General features: G+C 43.7%; 1 protein-coding gene across 1 annotated transcript in view; it reads left to right on the forward strand.

Annotated features, from left to right (window-relative positions):
- Positions 1-1,213: 1,213 nt before the first annotated feature.
- The window catches only part of LOC115095811 (transcription elongation regulator 1-like protein), a 112,707-nt gene continuing 97,229 nt past the window's right edge, over positions 1,214-16,691 (forward strand). Inside the window, exons 1-2 of the mRNA XM_029609993.1 lie at positions 1,214-1,351; positions 10,339-10,474. Of these exons, the coding sequence (XP_029465853.1) occupies positions 10,379-10,474 (96 nt within the window). The 5' untranslated portion in view covers positions 1,214-1,351; positions 10,339-10,378. The remainder of the gene's footprint in view (positions 1,352-10,338; positions 10,475-16,691) is intronic.

Genomic DNA, 16,691 nt, shown 5'->3' on the forward strand with positions numbered 1-16,691 from the left:
GAAGTACAGAAAGGCAGAAAAAAATGCTTTTCTATTTAAAGTAAAAAAATAAAATAAATAACTTGGCAGACCGCCGAGTTATGAAGACTGATGCCGGTAAACTCAGCGTCAGTTTTCATAACCTGCCTGTCTGCCAGTAATGAAAACAGCCCCCCGAGTTTCTCGGCGGCCATTTTCATTACTGGCAGATGGCTGGTTATGAAAACCGCTGCCGATTTTACCGGCGTCGGTCTTCATAACTCGGCGGTCTGCCAGTAATGAAAATGGCCGCCAAGAAACTCGGGGGGCCGTTTTCATTACTAGCAGACAGGCAGCCGCGGTGGGTCGTGCTAGGAATGAGGCGCTAAGGTCGCGTAAACAACCCTAGCGCCTCCTTCCTAGCATGGCCCCCTAATTTAAATATTGCATGGTGCCCCCCCCCAATGGGGCACCATGCGCGCATTAAGACAGTTGGCGCTGACTGTTCAGCGCCCGCTTTCTACGCGCCTTTATTGCATCGGCCCCAGTGTTAGGTATGTGCATTAATTTTAAAGGAATACAAAAAATGCATCAAATGAGGCCATTTTTGGAATGAACTGAAAATGGTCTCCTACGAAAATGCCCCCAGATTTTAGGGTATTTTTGTATTTGTGACTTTTTCTTGTACAGGTGTACAACAAAATGGCACTGGCTATACCAGAGAAAGGCACTGAAGTTAGGCCACTTCAGTGCTGTGCTCCAGCAAGATGGAGCCATATTTAAAGTTCCATACCCAGGGTGGGATCAAGTGAGCTTTGTTCCTACCCTTTAGGGTTTGAGAAGGACCCATGAAGGAAGGAAGTGAGGGCTGAGGTATGAGATCCCTGAATTCGACAAATGTGAATGGGGGCAGGACAGGCCTGGACTGGCCATTGCTAAACCTGACCCGAGGCCCAATTACTCTTTTGAGCCAGGAGTGAGGGTTGGGGGCGCGGGATGCCTGGTTTATTTTTTTATTTAATCAGTTTGGGTTTTTTTGTTTTGTTTGGGGGGAGGGGTTGATTTCCTTAACGGTTATTGTTTTTGGTTTAGTAAATGAACTGAACTGAAAAGAAAAACATTAAACCTAATAACAAAAACAAAAAAATCCCCAAAACAAAGTAAACCAAAAATTTTGGGGCTGCACATCCTTATACAGTATGTCTAGGAGATTTAAAACAAAGAAACCCACCCATATAAAACTGTTCCTGAAAAGGAAACATAGAATAAGATGCCCTTTCAGTTCACTATCTATAAAATACTAATTCTATGTATCTTTACCAGCAGACAGAAGTGATGGTGCTTCTCCAGAAGAAGTAAATGAAGATCTTAGCACAAAAACAAAAAGAAATAAGTAAGTTACTTAATACACAATGTATTTACTGCGCCAAGGCGTGTGTTGCCATTTAAGCCCTGCATGAGCTGTATGGGACATAAAGTGCAAATAATTTTTAAATTAGAAAAGGTGAATGTAAGTATGTTTATTAGTTAATATGATAAATCAATACTTCTGAACCATGCCCTTTCCACCCTCCCCCCGGCTGCTCTGGTTTTCAGGGTAATAATAATGAATATGTATGAAATATATTTGCATATGTCCATACAGCTGTATGCAAATATATTGGGGAAATTCTTAAAAACATGAGTGGCTAAAGGGGAGGCACCAAGGAGAGGTTGAGAACCACTGCAATAAAAATTATGTCACGTATCTTCAGGCCATGAAGATGTTAGAATTATGAATGGAGATTTTTGACCTATGTATGTATATAAAGTGCTTTTCCATGAAAGGGTAATTTTAACATACAATGGGTAACAGGGATTCCCAACATTTTTGCTTTATTATGTCCTACCCATTTTTACGGAAACACGTATGCACACACAAACACATACCTTTTAGCTTCTGTTTTACAAAAAATGAAAAAAAAAAAAAGCAACCAGTTTACAAATTTAATACTGCATATTGCTCAATACACTATTATGCAAAAGAAAAAGACCTAAAATCAAGCTTCCTATAGCGAATGACTCTTACTGTCCTTGCTATCCTTGGGCAAATGCTTGCTCATAAAGCATTTCTCAATCTGATTACTACTCTATGGGGTGCAGCAGCCCTATCATAAAACCTTTAGAAAATCTTTAGTCTGCAGACCTGAGGCTGAAAGTAATAAAAGACAAGCTTTTTTTTTTTCATTATTTACTGACTTGTAGGTAGCTGGATTTTATTCTTTTATGTAAATTTACTTTACTTATTGGTTTGTTCCCTTACAATTTTATTTGTATATCTTAGCAACATGATACTTATTAGAAATGAATACAATTTCAAATTCTAAGATAAGTGCCAGTGTACTCAGTTATGTTAAAACTGGCTGCTAACACACATTAACAGATTGTCTTAAAGCAGGTGTTTTCCTTTGCAAAATACCACATTAATGAAAGTTAACATATTGGGATTTTAAATTCAGTGTTTTGTAGGAGATAACAGCGATACTTTAGCAGTGTTGTCTATTGCAAGACTTACTGTGGCCCACAATGTCCATTTTCCCCACTCACGGGTCGATACTCTAAGGCCGCGGTAGAAACAGTGCGGCAGTGTCAGGCGCACCCTCGTTCCCTGCAAGCACAGTTCTCTTCACCTACCGCTCTATACTCTCTTCTAATTGCATGCAAATGCATGCCGCGGCTGCGAAGCCTTAGGCAAGCGTTAGGCCCGCGCAACCCATTTTACTGTATAGAGCGCCTATTCAGTATCCTGGGTTCGCGGGCCTAACGCTTCACGGCCGCGCTGGTATCTGTCATTTCAAATGTCATTTCAAATGACATTTGAAATGACAGGTACCAGGAAGTGGACAGTTATGTTCCCCGATGCTCGGCAAACTATCCCCCAGCCCCCGCTCACCTGCCCTGGCCCCGTCCGGTCTCCGGTGCAGCCCCAGTCCTGTCTCCTCCTCCCGAAGCAAAAAAAAAAAAACTGAAAAAGTAGCAAGGCTCGGGCCTGCTACGATAGTCCCTTCTCCCTTCTCCTCTCCTCCCGATTTCGGCGCTCAAGGCGGCCGGGTGGGCGTGCATTCATCCAGGCAGAGGGAGCCAGCGGCGAAAGCGGCCTCCGGCTCCCTCTGCCTGGATGAATGCACGGTCCCCGCCGGCAGCGAATGAATGCCCGTGCGATTTCGGCGCTCATGCATTGAGCGCCCCCGCCGGCAGCGAATGAATGCCCGTGCGATTTCGGCGCTCAAGGCGTGACGTCACGTCATGTGACTGCCTTAAGCGCCGAAATCGCACGGGCATTCATTCGCTGCCGGCGGGGGCCGCTGGATGAATGCACGGCCCCCGCCGGCAGTGAATGAATGCCCGTGCGATTTCGGCGCTCAAGGCGTGACGTCACGTCATGTGACTGCCTTAAGCGCCGAAATCGCACGGGCATTCATTCACTGCCGGCGGGGGCCGTGCATTCATCCAGGCAGAGGGAGCCGGAGGCCGCTTTCGCCGCCGGCTCCCTCTGCCTGGATGAATGCACGCCCACCCGGCCGCCTTGAGCGCCGAAATCGGGAGGAGAGGAGAAGGGAGAAGGGACTACCGTAGCAGGCCCGAGCCTTGCTACTTTTTCGGTTTGTTTTTTTTTTTGCTTCGGGAGGAGGGGACAGGACTGGGGCTGCACCGGAGACCGGACGGGGCCAGGGCAGGTAAGCAATGTTTTTACACTTTTTTTACACCATTTTTTACTCTTTATTCCCGTTTTAATTTTCGAACACCACACTAACACCAAGTAGAGGGTAACGGTAAACTAACAGGTTAAGGACGCGGCAAAATAGCGGGTTACAAAGGAGATAATCTGAGCGCGCGTCACATTATCGGAGGGGAATAGCTAATTCCTTCATTATACAGCTAATTCGTTCATTTACATATCATATACATGCTGCGTGCGGTAAGGGTTATGCGTCTGTTTTAAGAAGCGCTAAGGACGCGTGAAACTGGAGACTGTATCGCTGAATCGCCTTACGCGTCCGAATTGTGCGCTCCCAGCACGTTACAGACGGGAAATCTTCAACCGCACGTTACAGTATCGACCTGTCAGTAAGGCTCCCCTTTCCCTCACTGAGAATCAAGCAAGGCTCCCAGAAGCTAATCCCCACTTCAAGCAAGATCCCTAAGAGTGGATTCCCCACCCTCACCGCCAATATTCAAGGAAGGTTCCTGCACTGTCCAAAACCCTCTATTCTACTCTCTGCCTTCCCCCGACACCGGGGTCCTCATCTATCCCTTTGGTAGCTGAGTAGAAGGGGACAGAAGAGCATGCTTTCCCCCTGCCCCATTGGCTCCATATTTTTCACAGTAAATGTGCAAAATTGCACTTAGTTACCATTAACACATATTAACAGATACTTTTAACATGGGTGTTAACGCCTACAAAACACCATTGTGTAAATTATAAAGCCCGGCGCATACCAAAACCAGGAGAAAAGAGTGTGCTCGGCCGCCGCACACCGCACAGATTTTAAAAGGTGCCCAAGTACGCACATATCTCTCGGTGCACACTCAAAGAAGTTGCAAAAACGGGAGTGGGCATGGTCTGGGTGTGGGCGTGGGCGTGTTCTGGGCTGGTAGGTTGCGTCAAACTACCACAGACTAGACTTACACAAGGCCGAGGCTGGTCCCAACACCTAGGCCCCAGCAGAAGCCTTGGGGCCTTGGTAGGTTGCCACAACCTCGGCTTAGGCCCCATGCAAGGCACCAAGGCCTTATCTGCAAACCTCCCCCCCCCTCCCCCAGGGACCGAGTATGTGGGGGCCAGGGAGGATCCTGGCCCGGCATTTTTTCCATTGGGAGGGATGGGTGGGGGGGGATGCAAGGCCCCATTTCTTCTTTTTTTTTTTTTTGTTTTTGAAGTTTTATATATAGGGATACATTTTAAAAGAAGTGTGCGCGGCCTACATGTGCGTGCGCTACCTGGCGCGCACGCACATGTATGCCCGATCTTATAACATGCACGCGCAGGCGCGCGCATGTTATAAAATCCGGGGTCGGCGCACACAAAGGGGTGCACAAATGTGCACCTTGCGCGCTGCCTTTCCCCGATCCCTTCCCCCTAACCTAACCTGACCTTCCCTAACCTTTCCCCCCTAGCCCTACTCTAACCCCCCCCCCCCCCCCGTCCTTTGTTTTACCTTTTGCACCTGTCTCCGGACAGGCGCAAGTTGAACACACCAGCACACAATCCTCCGACACAGCGGCAATGGCCGCTTTGTCGGAGGCCTCTGGCCCCGCCCCCGGACCGCCCCTTTTGTAAAGCCCCGGGACTTACACGCGCATCGCCGGGCCTTTTTAAAACAGGCCCGGTGCGCGTAACCTTTTTAAAATCCTGCCCATAATGTTTATTTCATTTTTGTTTAAACTAAACAAATGAAATAAACATTACAGGAAACAAATTCCCCCCCCCCCCCATAAAAGTTACAAAAAACAAAGCTAAATTTTTCCTCTTCCTGCCCCTATTATTGCCCCTCAGGAGTTATAGTTAATTTTTAGCATTAGCCAGGGTTAATGCAAATCATATTAGTTAATGTGATTTGTGTTAGACCCATTGAATATTAATGAGCTGCATGTCATGTATTTATGACAAAATTTTACATTAACACTAACTTAGGGCTGCATTTACTAATACCGCCGGGCTCTTTGAATCCCGCGGTAACGGGGGGCGGTCCAGAGATAGCCAGCAGTGATCGCTGCCGGTGTCGCGCCAAATAACTACACCATAAAAGGTGAAGTTATTCAGTGCGAAACTGGCAGCGCGTACCTTTCGCTGTCGGCGAAGTCTTCGCGGCGTCAGCCCCGGTGCCACCCTGACTCCTCCTCTTCCGAGGCTGTCGCCGCCCGACTTGGTATCGCGTGCGATCCGCTTGGAAAATGGTCCCCCTCAGTGACTAATGCAAGATTATGTTAAGGCCAACCCAGCATTAATGCACATTAAAACACAATTTAATATGCAATAGCACTAGGAACGTGCACAATATTTATTTTTTATTCGTTTGCCATTTTTAATTTGTTTTATACAAGTTGGTTACCAGGTTAATTTGTTAATTTCATTGTCATTTAATTTGTTTCCATTAAAATCAATAGGAAAATTAATTCATCATATTTTGGATTTATCTAACCAAATTTAATGAAACATGTAAGTAGATTTCAGCAGCAGAGGGAAGAATGCTAGTTCTGAGCTCCTAGTCGTGGTAAGAGGATTGGGGTGTCAGCGTGAGATGGAGGATTAGAGTGGGGACAAGGGGGAGGGGGAGCGATTATGGGAGGGAAGAGGGGAGGGAAGCTTTTCGGTACTATAGACCCAGTTCATTAACTTAAATTTTTGAGGGCTGTAGTGGGGGAAGTTCAGCTGGCAAAGCTAGCATTATTTTCATTGTTGTGGTGGTGGTGGTGGTGGGGGGGGGTTCAGGCTAATAGGCCTACGAGGCACTGTATTTTTTGTAGAATATTGCCGATCAAGTTAATGGTATCTGAGTACACATTCCCATAAAACGTTTCCTTTGATCCTGAATATGTCTAGAGATATCCAATTAACTTATTCAGCTAACTGCAAATATTGGAGTTAGCGGAATAAATTATTGGCCTATCTCAATTCCATCTTGGAACTCCCCCGCAACGCCTCACAGAGATATTCTGAAGTTGGCATTTAGCCACCTAACTCATACGTTTTCCAGCTAAGTGCCTTTGAATATTGACCTCACTAAGTCTGCCTTATTATCTGTTCCTAAAGTCTTTTTCAAACAGCAAAACTGATTAAAGGGAGAGGCAGCAATTCCCTGTGATACAGCAGAAGAAAAGCATGTTTCTGGCAACCACAGAGCTCTTGGCTGAGTTCTTTCTACATATTTATCATAAAACTACAGAGGTTTCGTGTTTCAGATTGTAGAATTTTGCAAGCTCTTGCAGGAAATGAAATTTTTAACATAATAAAAAAGTCACCCATATAACAGGAAAATTGACAAAATAATGCTTTAGAAAACCACTAATGCAATAATATTTTAGTATCCAATTGTACAAAAAGACATTCTGAAGCATAAGTATTGATAAAAGGTTGCTCACATGACATAGTTAATAGTGTATTATTGACTTTTAGATTTTATTAGCAGAAAACATGTTTTTTTCTTCATTTCTCAGGTTTACTGTAAATGTGATTGGTTATTTATAACATATCTTTTACAACAGAGAGAAAACACAAGTTCTGTCTAACATCATTTCTTCTGACCAGCAAACCATTTTCAATTCCTTGGACAATTGTTGTGGCTATGGTGCTCAGTCTTCAAAGATATGCTGAGCTAATTTTAGTTAATTCAGTTAATTGTGGTTGGTTATCTTTAGGAAAATTATCCTGTCTAAATTTTGAGCTAAAAATCTCTAAATTTAGCCAGTCAAAATCATACCAGTTAGATTATTTATGAATTTATTTCTATTTGATATTCCAACTTTTCCTAGGAAAGGCAAAAGGTAGATTATTAAAAAAAGAAAAGATGTGAATTGCTATACATATGTTGGTACAGTGGGGGGGGGGGGGGCGGGGGTTAGAGCAAAAATAAAAAATATAAAACTTGGAATTGAACAATGCAAAAATGTATTGATATAGTAATACATGGTGGGCAAGATTTTATAACATGCGCTCAGGCGTAGATTTTATAACATGCGCGCAGTCATAAGCATGTTATAAAATCCAGGGTCGGCGCGCGCAAGGGGGTGCACAATTGTGCAACTTGTGCGCGCCAAGCCGAGCAGCCTTCCTCCATTCCCTCCGAGGCCGCTCCAAAATCAGAGCGGCATCGGAAGGAAATTTCCTTCTGCCCCCCTCTTCCCCTTTCTAACCTGCCCCCCAGCCCTAACTAAACCCTCCCCTGACCTTAGTCAAAGAAGTTACGCCTGCCAGCTCTCCATCCCCCGGCCCGGTGGCTGTTCCGGAGGCCTTGGTCCCGCCCCCCGGAACCCCCCCCCGGGCTGGCGTCCCGCCCATGGCCCCGCCCCCAGAACGTCCATTTTTTCAAGCCCCGGGGCTTGGCGCGCGCAGGGGGAGGCAGGGGTAGGTTTTCGGGGGTTATGTGCGTAACCCTTTGAAAATCTACCCCGGTGTCAAATGATTTCATAGTAATCGGAAGATATCTAGCAATAGGATATATAAACGTGGTTACATAAAAGTGGAATACTATTTTCATAGCTAAGGAAGGATACATAGCAGTAAAATGGGTGGAAATGCAGCTTTCAGGAGATGGCTTGGCTTGGCTTGAATAGCCAGGTTTTGATTCTTTTTCAAATGGAAAAGTAACAGGTTTCCTTGCATAAGTCCTGTGGGATTCTGTTTTATAAGTTGCATATGAAGCAATTGAATGCACAATGTTTTGTGCAGGCTAGCCTTGCTGTAGTTAATCAAGGGGCAGATAAAAGGGCCTTTTGGGACAGCAGCCATTAGGCCCTGTCCTGGGGAAGCACGCGCCGGCAGCCAGCCAGTGCACGGAACTTACTCCTGCTCGGAGGATCCTGTAAGTCAGGGTGGAGTCCCCAGGACAGGTTTGGGAAGCCCTGGTGTAAGTTCTTCAACAAAAAAAAAAAACCCAAAAGCTAGTTAGGGTAGGTTTAGGAGTTGGGGAGGATAGGGGAAGAGGGAGGAAGGATAGGGTTAGGGTTATTGGAGCAGACTGGGAGGGAATTGGGCAAAGGCCCGTTTGCGTCACCACGTGATTCTTTTAAAATCCCCCTCCCCACGTACGGAGGCCACCCGCCCGCACATGCACCCGTGGACATTAAAATCCAGCGCGCACGTGCATGTGGGAATTGCATTTTATAACATGCACGCATCAGCCCTCACATGTTATAAAATAGCCATGTCCATACGCGTGTGCCGGGAATTGTGTGCACATGGACGCACGCACGGGCCTTTTAAAATCTGGCTTTACATTTGTGATCGCTAATCCATTCAGCAACTGCTGAGAAACAGTCATTAAAATTAGAAATTGCAGAATGTTGGTCATCTTTTATTTTAATCCATAGTTAGAAATTGTAAGCAAATAGATGACATTTAGTGGTATAGAACTGAATGATTTAAGGCATCTATTTGTGCAACTGAAGTTGCTCAGCTAAATTAAGCAAGCCCTGAGAATGTCTTTTTTTTTTTGCTCAGCTGCTTTGTGAATTTAGGAGATTTAGTTTAACTGATCAATTGGGGGAATTTTTCAAAGCAGACATATAACTGGCTATCTCCCAAAGTTAGCCAGTTAAACCTTTAGAAAATTGACCCTTCTGTAGTTAAAAATACTATGCTATGCATACACTGGCATAAGCATATCTGTATTACAGTACATTACTTACTGAACTATGGGGGGCAGGGGTAAAACATTTCACCTGTGGTAGCATATTACTACAAATCATATATTAATTGGCCGAAATTCTCTGAATTTGAAATTGTATAATAATTACGTAATAATAATCATTTGTCTGGTGATTTCTTTTTATTTGTGTATTTCAACTGATAGAGCATGTCCATATTACAGCACTTTAAAGTTCCATGCCTGGTGACTTTTGAGATCTTGTGGTTTCTGAACTAAAGAACAACAATATTTTAACTTTCAAAATGTTTTCCTTCTAATTTACAAAGGAAGGACTCTTGGACAGTTCTCTTGATAACTTTCAGCACAGTGCAGTCAAACTGGGAGACAATTTCATTATTCAAAGTAAAGACAATAGACATTTTGGCAAATATGTTGCACAAAAATTAGAGTGGACATTCATTTACCATGGCCTAGAATACAGGCTTAAAAGTGTTTATCCACTCCAGTCTTGTTTGTTTGTAGATTTATGGATATGCTCACATTTCATACTTTCTCTTATCACCCACATTCTTTTTTTTTTATAAATGAACTTAAAGCCTGATTTACAAATACTTTTTTTCTATTCTGTTCTATGATTTAAAAAATAAAAACTTAGTAATTCAGGCCCTTTATGGCAATTTTTTAAATAATGCATGTCTGTCGGTTCATTTGCATTAATTGGAACATTTATGACTGAACTTCCTGATATTCAAATTTGAATTTCTGAATTAATATTATTCTATCTTTACCCTCTAGCATATACTCATCTTAAATATATGCTTCCAAATGTTATTTTTCTTAAATCTACCCAGGTTATTATTTAGAGAAGCCTTAAACAATTCTTCTACTTTTGTGCACAGTTTATTTCGTCAAGCAGGTTTTTTAAGTTAATTAGAAGTAAATATGGTAAGCTTTTGAAATAAATCTAACCGCTTTAGTAACTCCACTGTCTGAAAGATATTTTGTTCACTGTTCTTTTCATATGTATTTTAAGAACTGAAGATACCCCGGGTACAGGAGATGAGAAGATAGAAATGGAAGATAAAAATGTAACAAAATCCATGCACCAAGTCATACATCCTTTGGAAGAACGTATTACACATTTTAGAGAAATGCTTCTTGAAAGGGGGGTATGTAAATTTTTATTACTATTTGATGGTTGGTATGTGAAAAAGATCCAATTATACATTGGAACCTCCATTATGAATTGATGATTTGGTTCATGTTCATTATGGTCCTTTATTTTCATATTATTCATGCAACGTTTACTTAGATAAATGCTATGTTGATGGCATTGAGAATTTTTATTATATAAATTTTAGTGAAATTCTTTCTGGGTAAAACAGTATATCATTTAAACATTGTATACACAAATAGGTGTACATTAAAAAAATATATATATAAATATAGAGAGAGAGAGTTTATGAAAATTTCAAATGCATTTTAATTTTAAGGATTTGTATTAACTGGTATGTAAACATGTAAAATATATCTAATCGTTCTGTAAAAAACAATGTAACTTTGCAATTGCACTTATTTTTATATATTTGAAAAGATGTTGAAATGTGACAATTTTTTATGACAGGAGAGGTAGGGGATAGAATTAAACCCTACTCAGATCTTAGGGCTGGATTTTAAAAGGGTTATGCGTGCCAGGCCTATTTTAAAAAGGCCCAGCGACGCGCATAAAGCCCCGGGACGCGTGTAAGTCCCGGGGCTTTACTAATGGGGCGGTCTGGGGATGGGGGCTGGGTGGGGCCAGAGGCCTGCAACACAGCGGCCATTGCGACTGTGTCGAAGGATCGCGTGCCATCTGCCTGCTGGCACGTGCAACTTGCCCCTGCCCGGAGGCAGGTGCAAAAGGTAAAATAAAAATTTTTGGGGGGTTAGAGTAGGGCTAGGGGGAGGAAAGGTTAGGGGAAGGGGTGGGAAGGTTAGAGGGAAGGGAACGGGGGAAGGCAGCGTGGCTTGGCGCACGCAAGGTGCACAATTGTGCACGCCGACCCCTGATATTATAACTTGCACGCACCTGCATGCATATGTACGCCCACACGCACCTTTTTAAAATCTACCCTTTGTGAATAAATTTGCATTTGCTTCTTTCTTTAATGTACAGGTTTAATTGTACCCTATATTTGAAAAAAGCTGTTGAGCAACCCCTCATGTCAACTTCAAATAAACCCGTTTGAAAATGGGATTTTAGGTCTACATTAGTTCTATAGTATTTAATATGTTATTAACTCCATTATGGCATGCCTTATGCTCATTATCTCTTTTTAAACATGTACAATCCCTCTATGGCATCAACATCTGGAACAGGGCAAAAGGCATGCACAGAAATTGGACACAGTGCAACACCATTGGAATCTACGGGCAAGAGGCAAAAGCATGAGTCCAATCTTCAGTCGCTTCTTGACCTTTGTAAATCACTTTGATTATAATATAAAGAAAGGTGATCAATCAAATACTAAATAAACTAAATTACATAAACTAAACCTCATTTAGAAATCTAATGAAGGTATTCTCTCATTTTGTGTCTGTGGAAAAAAATGCTTATTAATCAGGGCCACACAGTTTATAAAATACTGTGTATTTCTGCCCTAAAAGTACACACATCTGTTTCAGTACATGCAGAAATTTTTAATGAAGGAAAATATATAGTTCCTTAGCAATCAGATAGGTCATTCCCAATGAGTGTGTTATGCACCTTTGCCAGCAGATGGAGATGGAGCAAAAACTGACATCACGGCCATATAATCCCACCCTGACATCAGCCTGCCATCAGCAGATGGTGGACATGCATTTCCCTTTGGGTGATTGCCTGTGAGTAAAGAAAAAAAAAGAATAGAAGAAAAGAAAAAGGAATCAAAAGGAGATAATAGAAAGATGAGACAGCTATATAGCACCGCTTGCCTCCTGAGATGATACTCTCAGTCCGACAACCTTGAATGTTGTGGACCAGAAATTCCAATAGTAGTTGCAAGTTGAGAGAGGTCCAGCGGCAAAGGCTTTAGCCCTCTACCCCCATAGCCGGGACCCATTTCCGTGACAGGCACGGTGGTGAAAGTGTTAGCCCTCCCCCCCCCATAGCCAGGATCACTTTCTTCTCTCAACAAAGAAAAGCTGAGCTCAGGTAAATGGTTTTTTTTTGCTTTATAAAAAAAAATATAATAATGCAGCAGTAAGAGGAAAGCAGGATAAAGGTTCTGTTACCTCTGCATTTGCCTGTCTCGCTCACAACTCTGGGGAATTCGGTGAGGTGAGTAGGTAGTGCAGGCATGGCGGGTTGAGCTAGGCCCTGCATCCAGGTTTTTTTCTATGGTGGGCGATAGGCTCTGAGGTGATTTTTCACCTTTTTTTCTGCAAGCATTGGCACACTTCTGCACACCCACTTGCACCCAAATTTGACGACTTTTTTGGAATGAAATGGCTTGCCTCCTGAGGGATACCGTGCAGTCCCTCCCTCAGTAGAGTGCTTTAGTCTGGTAAACTTGAGAGGCCTGGACCTAAAGTGCAATTAGCGGTTGCAAGCTGAGAGAGGATCAGTGATGAGAGTTTAGATCTCTCCCCCCGTATCTGGGACCCGTTCCTGCTCTCTGCCATGGAGGGCTGGGTTCAGGTGAACATTTTTCTTTTGAAAAAAAGAAAAGATAGAGGCGTGACCAAGATGGTGGCATAAGCCGGACGCTGTAAGACCATCGTGAAAATTTCCTGAAATATCTTTAAGCCTCAGAGGGTATACCCCTCTGAGACTCTGCCCTTTTCGACGCAATTAGAAATCATGAAATTTATGTCCCTACCTGGGAAAAATCCGGCATCCAAGGATTCTGATGTGGCAACTGGACTGGGAGAACCACTTGACCCGGCAGAGGAGGTATCGCTGAGTCCCGAGTTAAGGAGGCCACTGGCGCAGAGAGAGAACGGGGAAAGCCTCGTGGAGGGACTAGGAAGAGATGCATTCCTAGGGGTCTGAGGATACAAAAAGAACCCAATTTACATTTTGAGAATAAGGAGTTCCTGACCCGATGGAATCAGATACTTAATAAGTGTTCGTTTGACTTAATGATATTAATTATAGAAACAACCAAAAATGTGACTCTTTCTCTCCAAGACAAATTACAGACACATATTGAATCTATCAAAATCTGCTCACCGGTGGAACAATTTGACCATCAATTGACGGAGTTTCAAGCTAACTTAGAAAAATTCAAATCTGACTTCAAAGTGTCTAAATTTAAGAAATTTGAATGCGGCAAATACGACTATAAAAAAGGCTTCATCTACTCATGGATGGCCACAAATCGAACCCCCAAGAAATCGGTTACTTTTGCTCAGTCGTCCTCCGACGATTCATCAGGGGAGGAGGGTGGACAGTTCATGAATCAAGAAACACGAACAGCACCATTACCTCAACCTGGAAACTCGCTCTATCAGCTACTTTGTCGGGCTTCTCATCTGTACCTCCTTTTTTTGAGTCGGTCCAACCACATCGGAACTTTCGAAATCCACGGTCCCGAGGTCGGGCCTCCCCTCGACAACAACAACAACAATGTACAACACGAGCAACCCGCCAACAGTAAGACCCGTGGCAGTAGAGAATGGTAAATGTGATGCTATATTTAATTTATCTTCACGTTCATTGTCAGCTATAGAAGTAAGAATATTGGAAAAAGGACTTTCCTTCGTACCTATTATGAAATATAATGACTTTGATGTTCAGATACATCTATACCGTTTCTTTAGAATGTTGAAAATTAGATCTTTCTTTTCTGAAACGCTTTGTCGCAAGGTGGTTCATTGGTATACACTAAATCAAAATGGGTCCCGCCGGGTCCCACAGACCCATCTTTAGTAGTTTTTGAAAGGTTGGTTCGCTCAGACATAAAGAATTTAAGATCCACACCGGATTATGTTTTTTATAATCTAGCTAAGGAAGAATGGCATTCCATCAGATCATTGGCAGATGACCTGTGATCTGATGTAGTAATAAAACCTGCGGATAAGGGTGGGGGCATTGTAATATTAAACAGAATACACTATGAGACTGAAATCACCCGTCAATTAAATGATACTAATTTTTACTGCCGGTTACCCCAGGATCCAACAAGTCATCTGAAAAGTATGATAAAATGTCTCATACAGGAAGCAACAGACCGGAAGTTCATCACGACTCGCAAAGCTCATTTTTTGATCACTGACAGGCCGATACAGTACAGTGCGCTCTGGTGGAGCGCACTGTTAACCCACGATTGAACGTGCATTTTCGACATGCTAGCGTTACCCCTTATTCAGTAAGAGGTCGAAAATGCGCGTCTAACCCCCCCCCCCCCAACCTAATAGCGCCCGCAACATGCAAATGCATGTTGATGGCCCTATTAGGTATTCCCACGCAATTCAGAAAAGAAAATGTGCAGCCAAGCCGCACATTTTACTTTCAGAAATTAGCGCCTACCTAAAGGTAGGCGCTAATTTCTCCGGGCACCAGGAAAGTGCACAGAAAAGCAGTAAAAACTGAAAACCGGATGCTCAATTTTGCCGGCGTCTGGTTTCCGAACCCGTGGCTGTCAGCGGGTTTGAGAACCGACGCCGGCAAAATTGAACATCGGCTGTCAAACCCGCTGACAGCCGCCGCTCCTGTCTGAAAAGAGGCACCTCTTTTTACCGCCGACCCTAATTTGAATACTGAATCGCACGCACAGGAGAGTGGCCTGTGCGCGCGCCGGGAGAGCGGGCGTTCGTCCGCTCTCCCGCAGATTTTACTGTATCGGCCCGTGAGTTTCTTATTACCCCTGCATTCTATGTTTTACCCAAAGTCCATAAATCTCTGGAAAACCCCCCTGGTCGTCCCATCATATCAGGAATAGGATCCTTACTGGACCAGTATCTAAGTTTATAGACTTTTTTTTAAGACCTTATGTTCCACAGATTAAATCGTATGTGAGACACTACACACCTCATTTCAATTATCAATGAACTGATGGTACCATCTGGGCCATGTTATCTAGTTACACTGGATATAGATTCATTGTACTCGAATATTCTTCAGGAAGAAGCTTTAGAAGTTATTGAATACACTTTGAACTTTCGATCTGGTCATATAAGAGTTCCTACCACTTTTTTATTAGACTTGGGGCAGATCTTAAAACCTCGCGCGAGCGTAGATTTGTTCGCGCATACAAATCTACGCCTGATTTTATAACATGCGCACGCAGCCACGTGCATGCTATAAAATCCAGGGTCGGTGCACACAAGGGGGTACACAATTGTGCAACTTGCACGCGTCGAGCCGCGCAGCCTTCCTCTATTCCCTACGAGGCCGCTCCGAAATCGGAGCGGACTCAGAGGGAACTTTCTTTCCGCCTCCCCCCACCTTCCCCTCCCTTCCCCTACCTAACGCGCCCCCCAGCCCTACCTAAACCCCATTACCTTTGTTCCAAAAGTTACACCTGCCTGAGGCAGGCGTAACTTGCGCGAGCAGGCAGGCTGCCGGTGCGCCATGCCCCGGCACAGGCCGCTGTGTTGGAGCACTCGGCCCTGCCCCCGGAACGCCCCCGGACCTCCGTCATGCCCCCATCCATGCCCCGCCCCCGGAGCACCCCAGGACATATGCACATCCCAGGGCTCGGCGCGCACAGGGGCAGCCTGGGGCAGCTTTTTGGGGGTTACGCGCATATGTTACGCACGTAACCCTTGGAAAATATGCCCCTTGGCCTGTTTAGCCTTAACAAAAAATTATTTCGCTTTTGACTCCAAATTTTATCAGCAGGTGAAAGGCACAGCTATGGGTGCCACAATGGCCCCTAGCTTGGCTTGCCTTTACGTAGTGACATTTGAAGAGAAATACATATATTCATCAGATTGGTCCAACTTTCTACATTTGTGGCTCAGATACATCAACGATGTATTTCTTATCTGGCTGGGTCCTGACATCCAATTTTATATATTTCTTGATTGGCTGAACAACTGCAATACAAATTTAAATTTAATTATAACATTCATACGACTCAGGTCCCCTTCCTTGATATTATAATTTCTTTGACTAAATAAGTGTTGTATGTTAACTGAGACCTCCATTTTTTACCCAAAAATCACTCTGAAGAGGACTCTGTGAATTGTATACTTCCTTTCTCCACTAAAAGTAACATTATCTCCAATATCATACGGAAACATTGGTCAGCTTTGTCACTTAATTCTGTACTTAACACCCCCCTTCGCTTTACATACCGTAGAGGCAAAAATCTCAGAGACATGTTAGTTCATACTGGATATCAATCTATTGACACACAGCCCCATATTGGAAGTGGTCACAGTTCCTGCTGCCATTGTTCCGTATGCCCTTTAATAATA

The sequence above is a fragment of the Rhinatrema bivittatum genome, chromosome 7 (genome assembly GCF_901001135.1).
Source record: "Rhinatrema bivittatum chromosome 7, aRhiBiv1.1, whole genome shotgun sequence".
NCBI lineage: Eukaryota > Metazoa > Chordata > Amphibia > Gymnophiona > Rhinatrematidae > Rhinatrema > Rhinatrema bivittatum.